Below are 16366 nucleotides of genomic sequence, written 5' to 3' on the forward strand. Positions count from 1 at the left end.
AAAATAAACAATTTTAAAAAAAACAAACAACTTTTGTCAGTATGACTGCTTTTTTCTCATGTTCTTGTGTGTAATTTTGAATTTCTACTTAATAGAGTATATATAGTAATAGCGAGTCTTCATTCACCAGAACTTGAATTTGTCTTACTGAATTGCCTGCATATATTCAAATCACATTTACGAAGAAAGATTCACCACATGCTTCCTGCAATACAGATATATCAGTTTTAGAAGTGATTTTATAACTTCCATGGATGTTTTTCTTCCACCAGAGAACTATTCCAAGGTTTTCTGGGGAACTTCCAGCTGCACAATTTCCTTCCCTTACCATGTTCCATCTTGCCATCAAACAAGGTCAGGGAGGCTGGAGGAGAGAGGGAAACTCAAGGAGAAAGTTGTCTCACAACACTGATTGTTTCATGAGAGCACTTACCTGTGACAGTAAATGCTGTCTGTATAGCCCAGTGGCGGGGAGGCCTGTCTGACAATAAGGAGGACATTCATCAGTGCTGGGGCCTTAAGTTACAGCTATGTATGTGTACACGTCTGCAGTGCAAAAGAGGGGAGACAGCAAAGGAGCAGAGTGGGACACCAGTGGAGGGATTCAAAGGGACTCCCTCCTAAGCCAAAGTGCAATAAGGAGGGGAATTTCCTTCTGCTGGTGCCCCACCTCCTAGCATCGATAATCCCTTCAGGTTGTCATGCTCTCCTGGCTCTGAAGGTCGCCAAAGGCTTGACCCTTACGAGGTTCACAACACCCTTAGCTCCGTCCAGGATTTAAAGATGCAAACATCTTGCAAAATCCAAAGCCTGATATGAGTAAGAAGGACTCATGAGAAAGGAGGACCTACTGAACCCTACTTGGACTTGCTCTACCTTATAGTCCTCCCTCAGTTCAAGTAATCGTAAAGAGGTACTGGATTTGAACATTTTGCTTCTGTTCCTGTGAAAGTATGAAAAATGAACAGTGTTGTAACCAAGGCCCTGGTTATTGCTGTCATAAGACCTTTATGGCAAAGTTCATGTGTGCAGGTTATCAGTCTTCTCAATGATGACACAATCAGGTGGATTAATTGATTGTTCTAACATAAAACTTAATCTTAGCATGAGTCACAAGTAAAGATAAATGTCTTTACTCAAAAAGTAAACATCTGCTAACATCTCTTGTTTTCAGATAGTTGGATCCATCTGTAGACATGTTCCATCACGTGCTCAGCTCCTATTTAGACAAATATGAAATACAGGCATTCTTCTTGGTTAGAGTCCCATAGCTTTTGTTGTTTCCATTTGGGGCTGCTGCCCCATGTGTGCATAAGATAAGCTTGCCCGACATTCATAAGCGAGAACATTTAGGTCTCCTCTACCCAGTAAAGGTAATTTTTGTAACTGACCTCGACCACCCTGTTGTCTTCTAAGTATGCAAGCTTATTTTTATAGGAAACACTTTACGTATTAAAAGGGCTCATATAACACTTGAGCATTTGTTTTGCCAGCTACAGTCATCATGGGAACATCATTAAAAGGACAATGGTAGCTGCTCTGTGCTGTCTAATTTTGTAATGTTTTGACAGAATTAAAGACGTGAATGTATGTTTGTGCTACTAGTCATTGGTGAATCATACCACCTAATTGGATGGGTCAACAAGATAAAGAGATGTGGTCTTTGGGAAATGAAAATGGCTTCTTTCATTTGTGACTTTGAGATTGTTTGCACGCTGCTTTTGTTGGAAGTAGCATTAGTTGATGGAGATTATGGAAAAAGCGGTGACTTATTTTCCTAACACTTGAGTGAGTGGTGATAGTTGTTGGAGGATGTGATGACAGAAGAAAAGCGGGTTTTAATTTTGGTTTTTAAGTGGGTGGGGGGTGGGCAAATGGATATTCAGGACATTAATGAAGTTATGTTGACAACTGTTAAGTGTGAAGTCTGTCATGTATCTCATTGCAATGAATGTGTCTTTATGAGCAAACTGCGTTGGAGACATCTGTGCAATTGTCAGCTGTAATTAAAGAAAAGGATAATTCGGCAGTGGACATACAGTTGAAAATGTAGGACAGTTTTTTTTTTTTTAAAGTGGGTGCGTATACTTCTGTTTGCCAAAAGTGACATATTTTTTGACTAGCTAATTCTTTCCAAGTAACTACTAAATCAAAAAAACTAATTGAACCAGGGACTTTTTTTTTAAATAAATTTTCTCCTGTAGGAGAGAATTTGAACATACTAAGGCAAGCAAATGGAGGCTTTTTGATCATGTCCTTGTTGGTGGCATTCTGGAGATGCATAGAGAAATTACTTCCAGAAAGACTTGGGAAAGCATGAGGTAAAATGTCATTTGTCAAGCATACAAAATAAGCAAAGAAACCGATACCGTGTAGACCAGGGTACATCTGTGTTTGCACGTGTTGTGCTCACTTGTGCTACATGTGGCAGCTGTGTGTCATGTTCCATTTTCTTAATACCTTTCTGACTGTATCATGGGTTTTGGTGTTTCTTTCAAAGAAGGGGCTTGCAAGTATTGTAAAGGGACAGCTGGGGCTTTGTCTTCATAAGGGATGAGCAGTACTGTACTTGGGATGGCTCTCTAATTTTCTTCCAGCCACAGAGCTTCCCACCACAATCAACTTGAACTTAAGAAAAGTAAAGATATTTGAAGAAAGATCCATGCTTTTCTCAGGTAGTTGAATAACACTGTGTAGCAGTTAAAGCTGTTTTGCAGCTATCAATGGCTCCACTTCCAGTGCAAGTACTAAAATATCTCTTCCTGGCTCTAGCTGATGTTAATGGGAGTTTCCCAGTGTATGGTGATGGGAGTAATTCTCAAGTTGGTAGCATGCTTTGAAAAGTGTGTGATGTGAAAAGGAGCCTATCTAGACCTATCTGAACCTTGGATGCTGTCTCCTCTCTTGTTGGAGATAGCTGTATAGTTTTTTTCCTTTTATACTTCTTGAATATCTTTCATGACCTCTGGACTGGCCTTCCTTTCCCCCTCCATCTTGGCAAAAAACAAGGAAGCAGCCGCAAAGTAACAGGATTGACGTCTAATTCCAGAACTGGAAGCTGTGACTTGGAGGTAAGTGGAAGCAGTGCTATTTGTCCTTGATTAAAGATTGATATTATGTCCCTAATGAAAACACTGGGACAATTCATCGTGCTGATTTAGGTGGTCAGCGGCCAGACTGAAGGGCTTATTAGATACTTTGTCTGTGAGGCAGAGGAGTGAGGAGGAGCTGAAAATGAGCACTTTTGTTTAAAATACATCTGTTTCTTTTCTATGGCCGTGTTTTTTAAGTGTAAAATATATCAGCTTCTTTTAGAGCTGTGTGTTGGAGGAAGCTGTGCCTGCTGTAGCAGTAAATGAGTTACTTAATGGGAAGAATGTTTGCAAAGCCTGGAGAGAAATAACAGCTGCTTTTTTAAGTGCAACCCCCCTCCCCTATAACATTTCAAAACTGTAGCAAGATCAGGGATTTTTTTTTTTAAAGGCCTGGATGAAAGGAAATTAGTAATGTGTAGGGGGTGCTGAGTGGCCCTGGCACCTCACCTGTTTTATTCCTAGCTGTAGAGGGAATTTGAAGTTCGACACCAGATGGAAAGCAAACCCAGAGCCACATGAACTACTAGCCAGTTTCCTTCAGCAACGTTAATTTAACGGTCTCATGAGAGAACACCTTGGTTTGCTGCCAGTTTTGGCTTCAAGTGAAATTTTCGGAGGACAGAGCAGTGCAGGCAGCGGTCCCTTTCAGGCCATGCCGTCCGGGCAGAGGAGCAGACAGCACAGGCGGCCGGCCGGGCTCTGCTGCGGGCACTGCAGAGTATGGCTGCGCCGGCGCTCGCCGCTGAAAAGCGGCGTTAATTATACCGCAGCACTGGGGCTTCGCCAGCCGGGTGTATTGCAGGGTGCTGGCATCTTTACGCTAAGAAAGTGGACTTGCCAAAACTTGCGTTTGAGGTTGGTTGACGTGTTTTGCGTTGCTGGGTCCTGCCGGTGGGTTCCTCGGTGGTTTGGTGGGAGGGGGGCGGTGGATGTGGGGCAGGTCAGGAAAAGGGGCTGTTTAGCCAGTCACTTTGATTTGCCATTTGCAGTGCTGTGGGATCACATAGTAACCGGTATGGAGGCGTGATGCCTCTTGGCATCTTCCAGTGGTAGTACCTTGAAGGAAGCGCATTTCCAAACTGCCTCGTCGCCTGTTAGGGCTTCTCATGTGGCCCATGGGTTCACTTTCCAATTTCTCGCTGTTTTCTTTCCAAACTATCCAGGAGGCACAGTGTCAACTTACTTTATTCTTTTCACAGTTTTGAGGTGCTGTTAAGATTTGAGATATATAAGATTGTGACAAGACAAGGGGCAATGATTCAAACTGAAAGATGGTAGGCTTAGATTGGACATAAAGAAGAAATTTTTTATGACAAGAGTGGTGAGACACTAGAACAGGCTGCCCAGAGAAGCTGTGGATTTACCATCACTGGAAGTGTTCAGGGTCAGATTGGATGGGGCTTTGAGCAACCTGATATAGTGGAAGATGTCCCTGCCCATGGCAGGGGGTTGGACTAGATGGTCTTTGAAGCTCCCTCCCAACCCAACCCATTCTCTGATTCTATGAAGTGCTGCGTAGTTTGAATGTTGCTGAGCACACTCAGACAACTAGAGGTATGTGCTGTCACACAAGTGTCTTGGAGGGTTGAACCCTAGAAGACAGCAAGAGGCTTTTTGACAAGTGAGTTGTTTTCAGGTTTTTTGAATAAGCTTTTTGTGAATAAGAGATGATTATTTCCACTGCAGCAATAATGTACAGTCTAGTTTTTTGTCTGTTTTAGTGCCGAACACAGCATTTTCTCCCTTCACAATTTCTGATGTAGTTGTCCCAACAAAGACAAAGATTAAGGGTCTATCAAAGCTGTTGTCACCCTAGCATGAATGAGTAACTTTGTGGCCTCAGTCAGTGGTCAGTAACAGACTGCATGCATTGACCTTTTATGTGTTTGGATCAGACATACTTGTCAGTTCATGTGTATAAGACATGCAGCTTATTGTGTTTCGGTGGTACAATAAATCCAATTTTTGGATTCATGATACTCGACTGAAAGAGCAGTTTTTGAAATAATATGAAGTAGTTGCGTGGCATGCATTTACATAAATGGATTACACACAGTGCTGCTTCAGTGTAACCCCTGCCGGGTCAAGTTGACCAAATTTTTTTTTTCCCCTACTGTAATTTAACTTTCTGCCACAGGGCTTTATGGTGAATGGGATAAAGTCCGTTTGCACCTTTCTAACTAGACGATGCTGGGTCAGATGTCATTCATCCCCCTACAGCCTAAGTAAACACCTTAGCATGGGCTGTGGCTGCTTTGACAGAAATGGCATTCATAATCTGGATGAAACTATCTCAGCTCGGTGGTCTAGCAATGCAGAGACCACCACAGTGCTTACGATCACAGTAGCATAGCCTGAGATATGCACATTGGACATTATTGTTAATAATCCACTAACAGTGTAATCCAGATATATTACACCTTATCTGCCAAAGGGTTTTTAGTGTTCCCAGAGAGATGAGAAAAGTAATATTCTGGAAGGCACAGGTGGGAAAGGGAGAAGTTTACTTACTGGATGTATTGAGGATCGGCAATCTTTTCAGAGTGGGAGTGTACAGGTGGGGAGAGATTTAAACCTGCATGAAACTGCAGGTGACCTCAGGAAAATTACTATCTATGGCACTGAACAGCATTTCTGACCACGTAGGCAGGTAAGTGTCTGTAGCTTATCAGATGGACAAAGAAAGGGAATGAGGTTCCTTTTCTGTTTCACCTCCAAATAAATAGATTGGCTAGCTTTTATTTCTGTCACCTGTGGCTTTATAAAGCTTTGCACAAGTACTGTCTGCTCCAGATGCACACTTTTATCTGCACGACCAGGACCTTGTTTGAGTTGGAGTGCAGATTTCAGAGCTTCTCACTATAATCAAGGCATTGCATTCCCACTGTTGTGGTCATGCTTGTAATGGGAGTTCTGGAGGACACATGCAGAAGAGGGCACACTAATACATTTCTCCAGGATATCCAAGAGGCAACTCAGTACATTTGAAATGAGTTGCACAAGTCACTACCAGAATAGGTATTCCCATCAGAGAGGAAGAGGCATCTTCTGGCTGAACTAATTGGGAAACACTTTTCAGTGTACGGCAGGATAGCAGGGAGCATGCCTGCATCTTGAGAAGTCCTGGAAAAATTGGATGGTTTTCACTGACTTGCTTATTTATCCCTTTGAGGTTTTAGAGAGCCGTTCTGAACATTTTCAGTACTCACACTCAACTGTAGTGGGTGCAGTAAACTACAGACTATGGTGGGATGCTTCAAGAGCTGCTTTGTTGTTTGTCCATCGGTGCAAGTCAGTTTCCTGCAGTGCACAAATCTGGACTACTTGGTCTTTTGCCCCAAGTAAAATGTCCTCAGAGGCAGTTCTTGGTACCAAAAAGTTACTTACAATCCTCTTAGGATCAGGTGTTCTGTGAAACTTCAATGGCATGCAGTTGTTATCTGGCCATTCATACTGTAATAAATTTCACTTTGTATCATTTGCAGTCTGCCATTAAATATTTAATAAGCTAGGAAGACAAAAGCAGGAGCTACAGGTACTACAGGACTGAGAGCCTGCTGCCAGAGAGGGACTGCCACGCAGTGCAGCTTCTGTGGAGACTTACAGGGCTTGAAACCATTCCTGTATATTTTGAGAAGGGAGCTTTCTGGTTTTGGCCCAGCAAAACTTGTTTTAAAAATGCTCCTACCTAATTTTCAGATAGCTGAAACCCACCTTAGTCATCAGGTCTAACGTTCGCTTTGTCTTTGTCCAGACCTCTTCTGTTCGCCCCATCTGTTCACTGTGCTTGGTCTCAGCGGCAAGGTAGGCATTTAATCATGAGTGCTAATCTCTTAGTGTTTTTGCTAGAAAAAAGACAGTGCTAGGCTACCTCCCTCCAAGTCCTTTTCTTCTTTTTTGAGGCTCACAGAACAATGAGGGGGGTAAAGGCAGTACTTGCAGAACTGCAAATTTGCTTACTTTCTGCCTTGTGAAAGATTTAGAAACCTTGCTCTCTGCTGCGTGGTTTAATCCCAGAGCCCAGAGTCTATTAGTTGTGTTCTGCTGCTTTTGCTTCTTCTTTCGGTTTGAGGCTGACTTCCTCCACCTTCTCTGTCTTCAGCGACACAGACAGAGGGGTAGATGTTTTTGCACATGTGTGAATTGTCCTTGAAAGGCATTAAACTACTACTAACTTCAAGCACTCACAATCCATGACAGCACAGTGCACGCACTAGGCTGCAAAACCCACTCAAGAAGCTGGGTAAATCCTTAGGGCAGTTAAATACTCATTACCTGAGCTCATTTAGCTATGTTCTACACGAACTAAAGCCACAGAAGGTGTGTGGCAACAACTGTGATTTGAGGGTCAGTTGGTATGAGCCTTTAAGAAGCAAAATACCTAAGTAAGTACCTGCTGGAAACCAAGCATATCTGTAACAAACCTTCAGCAGTAACAGAAATACTGCTTCTTCTTCTCCTGTTAAAACTTGCTAACATGCTTTTCCAGCTCCTTTCCACATGGCTGAAAAGTAGTTTTAGCAAGTAAATAGAAGCATCGTGCTGCACCTTCCACAAGACATCAGACATATGGGACAGCAGAATGGGTGACACTGTCCTTGGGTCCCAAAGTGCATGGTACACCTGTGGACTGTATTTCACACAGCAGCAGTTTACCAAACCTGGGTTATTGCATTTCAATGCACAGAGGTCTTTGAGGAAGGCTGGCAAATACTGGCCAATATTGAGCAGAACATCTCAACAGAACTATCAGGAAAGAAACATTATGTTTCATTTATGGGATTACACTCAAAATGTTTGAGTAGGTTTTTATCAACAAATCCTAAACAATGCAAATGCAAAACAAGTAACTCACAGTGTGCTTTATTATTTTTTCACAATATTAACTAGACAGACATGGAAAGTTTAATGGCAGCATGTTCTTACAACATTTTAAAGACAAAGAACAACATAATCATATTAAATGATGATAAACTGACAAACTACATTACCATACATACATCATCCAAAGGTACTGGATAAACGATATCTGCTTATGTACATTTATGCTGGTGATAATTAAAATTCAAATATTCAGAAGAAAAAGAAAAAATATGCTATTTAAATTATAAAAATATACAGTTTTTGTGTGGAATTCTTAATGCTGTATAACTTTTTGGAAAAGATTTCATTATGTGATGAAGCTGCATTAACTTAGTATAGGAGTGTGATTTAAACCAAATACAGATTAAACTAGCTCTTTTGTCTTCCTTGTATTTAGCCTTGTTTGAAAGAGAGATAGGAATGAAAATCAAAGCTGGGCTTTTGTAATGAGAAAGAATTTTGATACTCATAAATCAAAAGTTGTTTAATTTTTCATATAGTACTGAGCCTTAAACTCATAATACAAATGAATCATCTTGCTAGCTTGTTTAAAGATAGAGAGAGGAAAAAAAAGATAGGCTTTAACATGCTACTTCACTATACTTTTAATCAATAGGACTTCTAGGTTTGTGAATTGGAGTGCAGATACACAGCTAAGCACAGTGTCATGCTTCAGGGTCAAAGCATGCAGTCCTTACGTATAGCTGACTCCCACTGCCTCAGCTGGGGACATGCAAGGATTGGGGGTACTGGGTCTGTATTCTTCGAACTGCATCACCTTTGTGTCTCCTTTGCACATCTGGTTTCAGAGAAACATTGTTTCTTCATAATTGTTCCTTATTAGTGCAACCCGACTCAGGCTGTGTAATCCCCAATCACAATAGCAAATCGAACCATTCTAGCGATTGGGTAATTTTATAATAATTTACAAATAATTTTGTAATTGAAAGTTTTTAGTAATTATAGTCATGTAGTGCACACATTTGTATCTGATTTTAGTTAAAAGTGGTTTCCAGACCATCTTGGGTGAACTCCTGCATCATATGAAACTCAAGATTTTCTTACATACCAACGTCATTCTCCATATCTTGCAGCCTCCTTCCTTATCTGTATATTCTCTGTTACCCGGACAGCCCCATTACTCCTTCGGTGGATCCAGTGCTTGTTCTATTAAGAAATGTCATCTGTTTCAGCTCTGATTTCAGAATACTTAACTTGCAGAATTTTTTTCTTGTTTTTTCATCTGTTTCTAAGTTACTGATCTGTAACAGATCTGAGGTGATCTTACAGGGTTTTTTTTTCAGAAGCAAAATATTTTCCTTCGTTATTTTCTTAATAAATGGAGAGAAAAAGAATTAATGACAAATAAATTGAATACAGCAAAATCAAGTATTTCTCTTAAATTCCTATGGATTTGCTGTTTTGCAAAAGACTGCCTTCAGAATTAACGATGTTTTATAGTGAAGAATAATTGTGGGGTCTTCGTAATCTTTTACTCTGCCCTTACATCATCCCTTTTCAAGGGAAAGGATGAGAGATGAACAAATTCCAGGTAAAAGTCATCTTTAACCAAGGAGATATTTCAGTGATCTCTTTGTTTCCCTCCACTTCTTGACCTCTTCCTTTGTTGTCCTCTGATCCTCCACACCCAACCAACTTCAGAAGTGTCCCTCTTTTTTTATTTTTCGCTTTTACAACTTGGATATGTTGGGAGTGGTCCGCTGTGTGTGCATACATAGTGCCAGCGAATAGATTTTCACTGAAGCATAGTCTTGGAGCATGGAAGTCTATAAGGCATTTTGTGGGAAAAAAAATCTTATGTGAAAGTGTAATGAAGAATAGGAAAGACAGGAATTATTGCAAAAGAAATGCAGGAGTGAGAGGAGAGGATTTTATTAAAGAAGTTCAAGCTTTTATATACATTCAATGTTTCTAATATGTTTCTTAATAAATGTATTATCAACTATCATTATACCTAATGCAGCCACAATACTGTACTATTCTGCAGTCAGGATGGGAAAAATCCATTAGCTCTTTAATAAAATAAAATCATCAACAGTCATCATGACTCTTCTTTTTGCCTGGTACTAACTAATACACTGGGAATTCCAGTGAGTAGACACAACAGAACACAAAATCCTCAGTATTTATTTAAATGTGTATCATGTGTCTTCTTCATATTATTTCTAAAGCAGCTTTAAAAAACTTTTGCCATTGGAAGGTATGAAAAAATAAAACCCATTCAAATTATCCTGGTAGTATAGCAGCACTGGAATTGATAGTTACTCTTTTACTACTTTTGACAATGTAAACCTTTAATAAAATAAACAATATTGAAACAATTTGAGGTCTAATAGTTCATGAACTTTAATTGGCGTATGGGCACAAATTGAAACGAAGACTAGATCGTGAAATGAAACATTAGCTCAAGACCAGCCAATTCCAGTTGTGAAATTGGCTGCAGACAAATTCAACTTGGAAGCTGAAAAAACCAAAGCCCACACTCAATCCACAATATTCGGTTGCTCCCATTTCAGATATTTTTCATATGAACCCTACACGAGCATGCCCACTTCTGACAGAAGCGCTCTGAAAACATTGCAGGTGCTTTTTGTTTGATGGTGGGATTTTTCTTTTTTCTTTAATCAAGCATAGTTCACATTTTTGTGTTCTTAGAAACATTTCCTTTCTATGTTTCTATAAAATCAAAAATAATTTCAAATTTGAAATGTAAGCTCTCGCCATCTTTGCTCATACAAAGTGTAGGTGCCACGACTAAATAGCAGTAAAAATGCTGAGATGTACAACTCTTTAAAAACAAACAAACAAACAAAAAAGCAGCTTTGAAGACACATCAACTACAGCCTTAACATTGAACATATTACATTCCCAAGTTAATGGAGATATTTTGCATATAATGCCACAAAGTTATTCGACTGAAATCTTGAGGTTGAATCTACAGTTTATTCACTGTATTTTTTTTCACCCTTAGAGCACTTATGTATTGTACGGTACATTTTATCCAGAGCTTTGCAACCTTTTCTTTTTATGTCTGGATGTCCATTTACCCACAAATCCCAGATTTCAAAAGTTTTATAGAAAAAATAGGAGCGCTTGACTTAAACATTTGAAGCTGGACATTTCCGTGCCCCGAAGCAGCCCGTGGGACACGCTTCAGACTCTTCGGCTTCGTCGGGACTCCTGGCCCCCTCCGAGCGCACGGAAAGCCCCGCTTTACAATGCATTGACACATCTGGTTTCAGAACACAGGTCTGTTTATAAAACTGTATACCGAGCATTCTGCATTAATTTTACTTGAGTTGCATTTTGTAGCATGAGCAAATGACTTCAGTTTCCCCCCCCCCCTTTTCCTCCACCCTATTTTCGCTTGAAATGACAGTAGGCACCTACGCAATCGAGGTGTCAGAGTCTCTGTCCAGAGAGAGGATTTGGAGTTTCTTCATCATCTTTTCTTCTGTAGACAGTCTTAGGAAATTATTAGCATGAAACAATTTTGAGGGTGAGGGGCAGGAGGATAAAGCTCACTTTCTTTTCCTGTTATGAAAATGAACTTGATTTTGGTGTCCAGTTTGATAAACAAGGATAGGCAGAGCTAATCTGTAACTCGGCTGAGGTCTGCTTCTTGCCAAATAAAATTAAGATCTTTTTCAACTTTTGGGGATTTAGAGACCGCATCTAATTGGTTTCAAACCCCTGGAGGAACTCAGTAAGTAAACAGGATTAGTTGCAGATATGAGCCCACTAAAGTGGGACACAGGTCAGGTCTTCAGACTCCAGCTCTGCTCTGTTGAAGCAGGCACTTAAGGTCTCCTGATGTTTCTGTGTCAGTAGCTGCAAAAAACGTTTTACCGCTGAGAAAATCATTGGAACGGCAATTTCCTGCAAGCCCCAAAGATTTAACTTCACACTTGTATTAAAAAAAAGTATTTGAGTTGACACGTATTAGGGTATTGTGATTATGACGTGATGGCACAACTGGTAACTTGAAAACGCACGTTCACAAGGCATAAGCAATCATATTTCCAACTGTTCTCCTGTAGGGATAGCCAAGTGTCCTTCAGGAAATTGCTATCTTGACTCCACGTATGTACCATGTTGAATTGTTTACTCTGTAAGTTCTTGCCAGCAGGACAGGGTGAGAACTTTGTTCACGCTGACCTTGTCTTTCAGATCCCTCCCAGCCATCCAGAAAATGCAAAGAAAATCAACACAATTACGCAGCTTTTAGCAGCTCAAGTAACTGCCCTTGTGAGTGTAAGCAGGTAGGTCTTTGTCAGTATATTTGCTCTTCAGAGATAAAATTATCCAGCCAGCTGCATTAATTAAAAAAAGAACCTAAAAGACTTTGGGGCTCATTAAACTTAAGAATAACAACATGATGTGATGACAGATACAACTTGCAGAGTTTCTGAAAATAGCAGGTTAAAATGTAAATATCTTTTAATAAATAATTTTCCTGCAATGTAAAAATAAATGATATTTCCTTTGGCAGTAATAGCTGATTTAATCTTTAGCTGGGAAGTTGTTTTGCTCATAAAATATCATTGTGCTACAGAAAAAAAAAATATTATTTTGTTGTTTTGAAAGACTTTTGTAATCCACAATAAACTGGGTGACTCTACTTATGTCCAAGATAAGCGCCAAGAGTGATGCAAGCTCCCACCAGAACCAGACTCAGGATAGTCTTCAGAGAGATCCAGGAGAAATCGAACAAAGGCCTCATACTGTTGCCATACAACTCCACGAAGGCATCCTAGAAAGGGAAATAACAGAATATCAGAATTGCAGTAACTTTTTCAGAGGGGGAGGGCAACTTCTTCACGCTCAATAGTCATCCAGCAATTACGCTGGCACAAAAACCCCACACGAACCTATTAAAACAGTGATTTGGGAGCTATGTTTTTGTGCAGTGCTTAGCACAAAGTTCTCTTGCCTATTTCTTTACAAATATTGCTGTAATTACTTATGGTTGTGACTTCTGCTTTAACCATGCCCAGTCTAACAGAAAATATAGGAGCAGCATTTTTAAATACGAGTACCACCATTTTGACTCCAGAATGTTGTATATACAAACATACACAAATGAGGTAAATGGACCTTCATTCTCCAAACCTTTCACTTCCACTGGACATGGGGTATCTATATTGCTGGTCAGCTTCACTGAAAATAAGGCAGTATTTATCTGGTTCCTTTGGGATGGGTTCAGAAGACTATGTGTAGTAGCCACAGATGTTTCTTTGATATGAACTGAAGCTGTTAGGGTTGCGTTACACCTCTGACGGTCTTTCCCAGCTGCCACCAAAAGGGGTGACACCTTGGTCCTGCGCTCCTGCTAACCATCCCTTGGATGTGGCAGTGGGCTGGCTGTAGGGTCCGTTGGGCCAACCAACTGACCTGACAGCCCTGCCCCCAAAAAAGAGCTGTCTTGTCAGTGTGCCTTGCCCCCCAGCCTACAGCCAAGACATCCAGCTAGAGGAAGAGGAGGGGGAGCGCGCAGTGACACCACGTCTCACGGCCGCCCACAAGTCACCCGGCGCGAGGTGCAGGGGGAGTCCTCTCCCTCAGCCCAGCCCAAACCACCCTGGGTTTCTCCTTCGAGCTGCAGTCCTCCACGGATGGAGAGCTGTTTTGTAAAGCTGCTCTGGGAAACTCTGGAGGGGTGTGTAGGCACCGAATGGAAAGGCTGCTCAGGTAGCAAAGATAAAGTTTTTGTGGCTCATAAATACAGTGGGATTTGACTGGGCTAGTGACCAGACGGGTGATACTCTGCACGTAACGCCTTTCTTGCAGGCTGCAGCTCCTAACAAACGTGAAGCTTCAGAGCATTCCCAAGAGACAGACAAATCATACCGTATGGCATGAAAGCAGTAAATAGCGAAGCTGAATGACTTTAAAAATGTGACAAAACTGATAGCATCATTTAGGGCAACTCTTTTATTGTGCAGCCAGTCAAGGTCTGTTCCCAAACTACTGAGAGAAACCCATGAAACAGCTATCTAATGTGGGGGTTTCTGCCTCTACCTTTATTACTCTAGACTTCCCATTTTTGGTAGAAGTTAACATTCTCTATTTATGTTAGAGTGCCTTTAGCTGTTTTGTAATGTTACTATGCTAGGAGGTAACCTGCCTTCTAAAAATGCATATATGTTATGGTTTACAGAAGGAATTAAGGAATTAAAGGGAAAGGTCCCTGGTATTAATATGAACCTTCCAGCCAAGTTAATTTTCCGTAAATTGGGTAGTTAAATTAGCCTCCATCATTAGCCACCTCTATTGTCAGCGTACGAGCGTTTGTGGTTTTACCACAAGAGGGCGTGTAAGGTTTTTTAATATTTTGCCATTTTGACTCCTGCTCATTAGACACTGAGTGAGATTCAAATAAATGATAGGTATGTACTTCCAAAATATGTTATTACATTAAGTAATATCGGTGCATGTTGTACGTAAGAGTGGGTGTCAGTAGGTAAGAGTCGGTAACAGAATAGCTATAGTCTTTGGCCAACAGATTGACCTGAAAACATGTCTGCCTCCTATTTCCCCATGCTTGCTCCTCCAGGCAATCATTTTCAAACTTGGGTTTCCAAAGGTATATTCTTAAGTGAAAGCAGCTTAACCTTTGGGGGGAATGTTTTAATGCAAACTCTTCATTCAAGAGAAAATTTGGCAACTTTTGCTTAGCTGCCTGGTTTTTGCAATAGACATTTGCAAACTCTGGCCTTAATATTCTGCTGTGCTGTTGCAGAGCTGAAAAAGCACACTCAGTTTGCTGTGCAGCTCTTTGGAAAGCCGCTTTTATTTCTCCTTAAGGCTATGAAGTAACACAATATCCTAAAATGTTACAGACTGGGCTAAATCCTGTTGTCGCCAGTGCAGACTCACTGACTTCCACGGGAGCTTTGTCTGTATAGGGAGTCCAAGATCAGGCCTTATAAAAATACAACAAGGGTAAAGTTCAGCACTTGGTGATATTATTATGGGTGGAAAAGAGAGGAAATGAAAAAAAAAGAAAACCAACATGGAAATGCAAGTCATGTGAAAACATTTTAACGTTACGATTTTCATGGTTTCTTTCTGTGGGGAAGGTCTCACTTCTGTATATTCATGACAGCTAATGCATACAGAGTATCAATATCAAAATGAGCATATTTTGTGCCTCCCCTCTATCCCAGTTTAGGAACATTCCTCCCAGTTTGTCTGGGAGAACATTTCTAATGATTTGATAGAGCTCCTTGTATTGGGTACGAAGATGGACAGAGGGTTACAGTAAAACTTGAAGACAAGGCAAAAGTATGGCCTAACCTATGGCTCAAAAGAGGAATGTTAACAAAAAATGTGCAGCATTCAGTACTTTTTCGTCCAAGATTATTACAACAATAACATGAACCCAACCTAATGGTGTCTGCACTATATATTACAAGTAGCTCTTTATGATCGTTCCCCCTCCCCTTCTCAAACATCCTGATTAGGCCTATTTCCGAAGCTTGTTTGAACAGCCTGTCACTATTTGTTTAAGTTTCAAACCTGTTTTAAATAAACACATGTTCATTTTATGTACTAAAACAAGGAGAGGGAGCGAGGGAAGTATGACTCGTTGCTGAAAACTATTTTAGCACACAGAGAACCCTAAACAGAATCTCAACTGTTTCACAAGGTTTGTCTCCTTCTGTAAACCCATGTATTTGTCACTGGATTTTTGTCACCTAAACCGGTCTGTTTAAAATAAGAGAATCTCTGCTAAAACAAATAAGATTAGGAAACTTTCTTGAAACACTTGATGTCCTCTGAAAAGCACTCTTCATAATGAAAGCAAGGGTCCCCTTGGCAAATAGACTGAGGCAAGTTCTGGCTTGGTCAACCTTTCTGGAAGTCTTACACAATTTGAAAGAAAATGGTTGCAGGCCTTGCTTTTAAGACCTACCTATTCAAAATTTAATGGAAAGTTATATCGTGGATGTAAAATTATATCAGGGCAGTTAAAAATTCTATAGAAAAGAACTCTTCATTCAGCTCTGCAAGTTTTTAAAAAGTAATTTCTTAAGAAGCTTTTATTAAGTCGAATCAGTCCATTGCTGGTTTACTATGCCACTTTATGTTGACTGTTTCTGTGGAGCAAGGGATGTGAGGAAAGGAAAGATGCTCTGCCTCAGCTCCTCTTAGCACCAAAGCACAGCAGATACCTGCCTCACCTACCTGGGCTTGATTGGCAGGCCAGGAAGATTGCCCCCAGGGCACCTCTCGCTGCCTTCTCGCCTGTTGAACTGTATGCAGGGAGGACATAGTGTGCTCCTGGCTGGAGTTCATGGGATTTGCAGGGAGCCCAGGGCAAAAGTAGAGTTTGTCACCCTCGGAGGATTAGGAGGCGTGTTTCTGAGTCAGGGCAGTCTCAA

At 40.8% G+C, this 16366-nt stretch overlaps 1 protein-coding gene across 1 annotated transcript in view; it reads right to left on the reverse strand.

The window, feature by feature from the left end:
* Nucleotides 1-7942: 7942 nt before the first annotated feature.
* Nucleotides 7943-16366, reverse strand: part of BCL2 (BCL2 apoptosis regulator) — a 95162-nt gene continuing 86738 nt past the window's right edge. The window contains exon 2 of the mRNA XM_069808962.1: nt 7943-12732. Within this exon, the coding sequence (XP_069665063.1) occupies nt 12598-12732 (135 nt within the window). The 3' untranslated portion in view covers nt 7943-12597. The remainder of the gene's footprint in view (nt 12733-16366) is intronic.

This window comes from Haliaeetus albicilla, chromosome 21 (assembly GCF_947461875.1).
Source record: "Haliaeetus albicilla chromosome 21, bHalAlb1.1, whole genome shotgun sequence".
Taxonomy (NCBI): Eukaryota; Metazoa; Chordata; class Aves; order Accipitriformes; family Accipitridae; genus Haliaeetus; species Haliaeetus albicilla.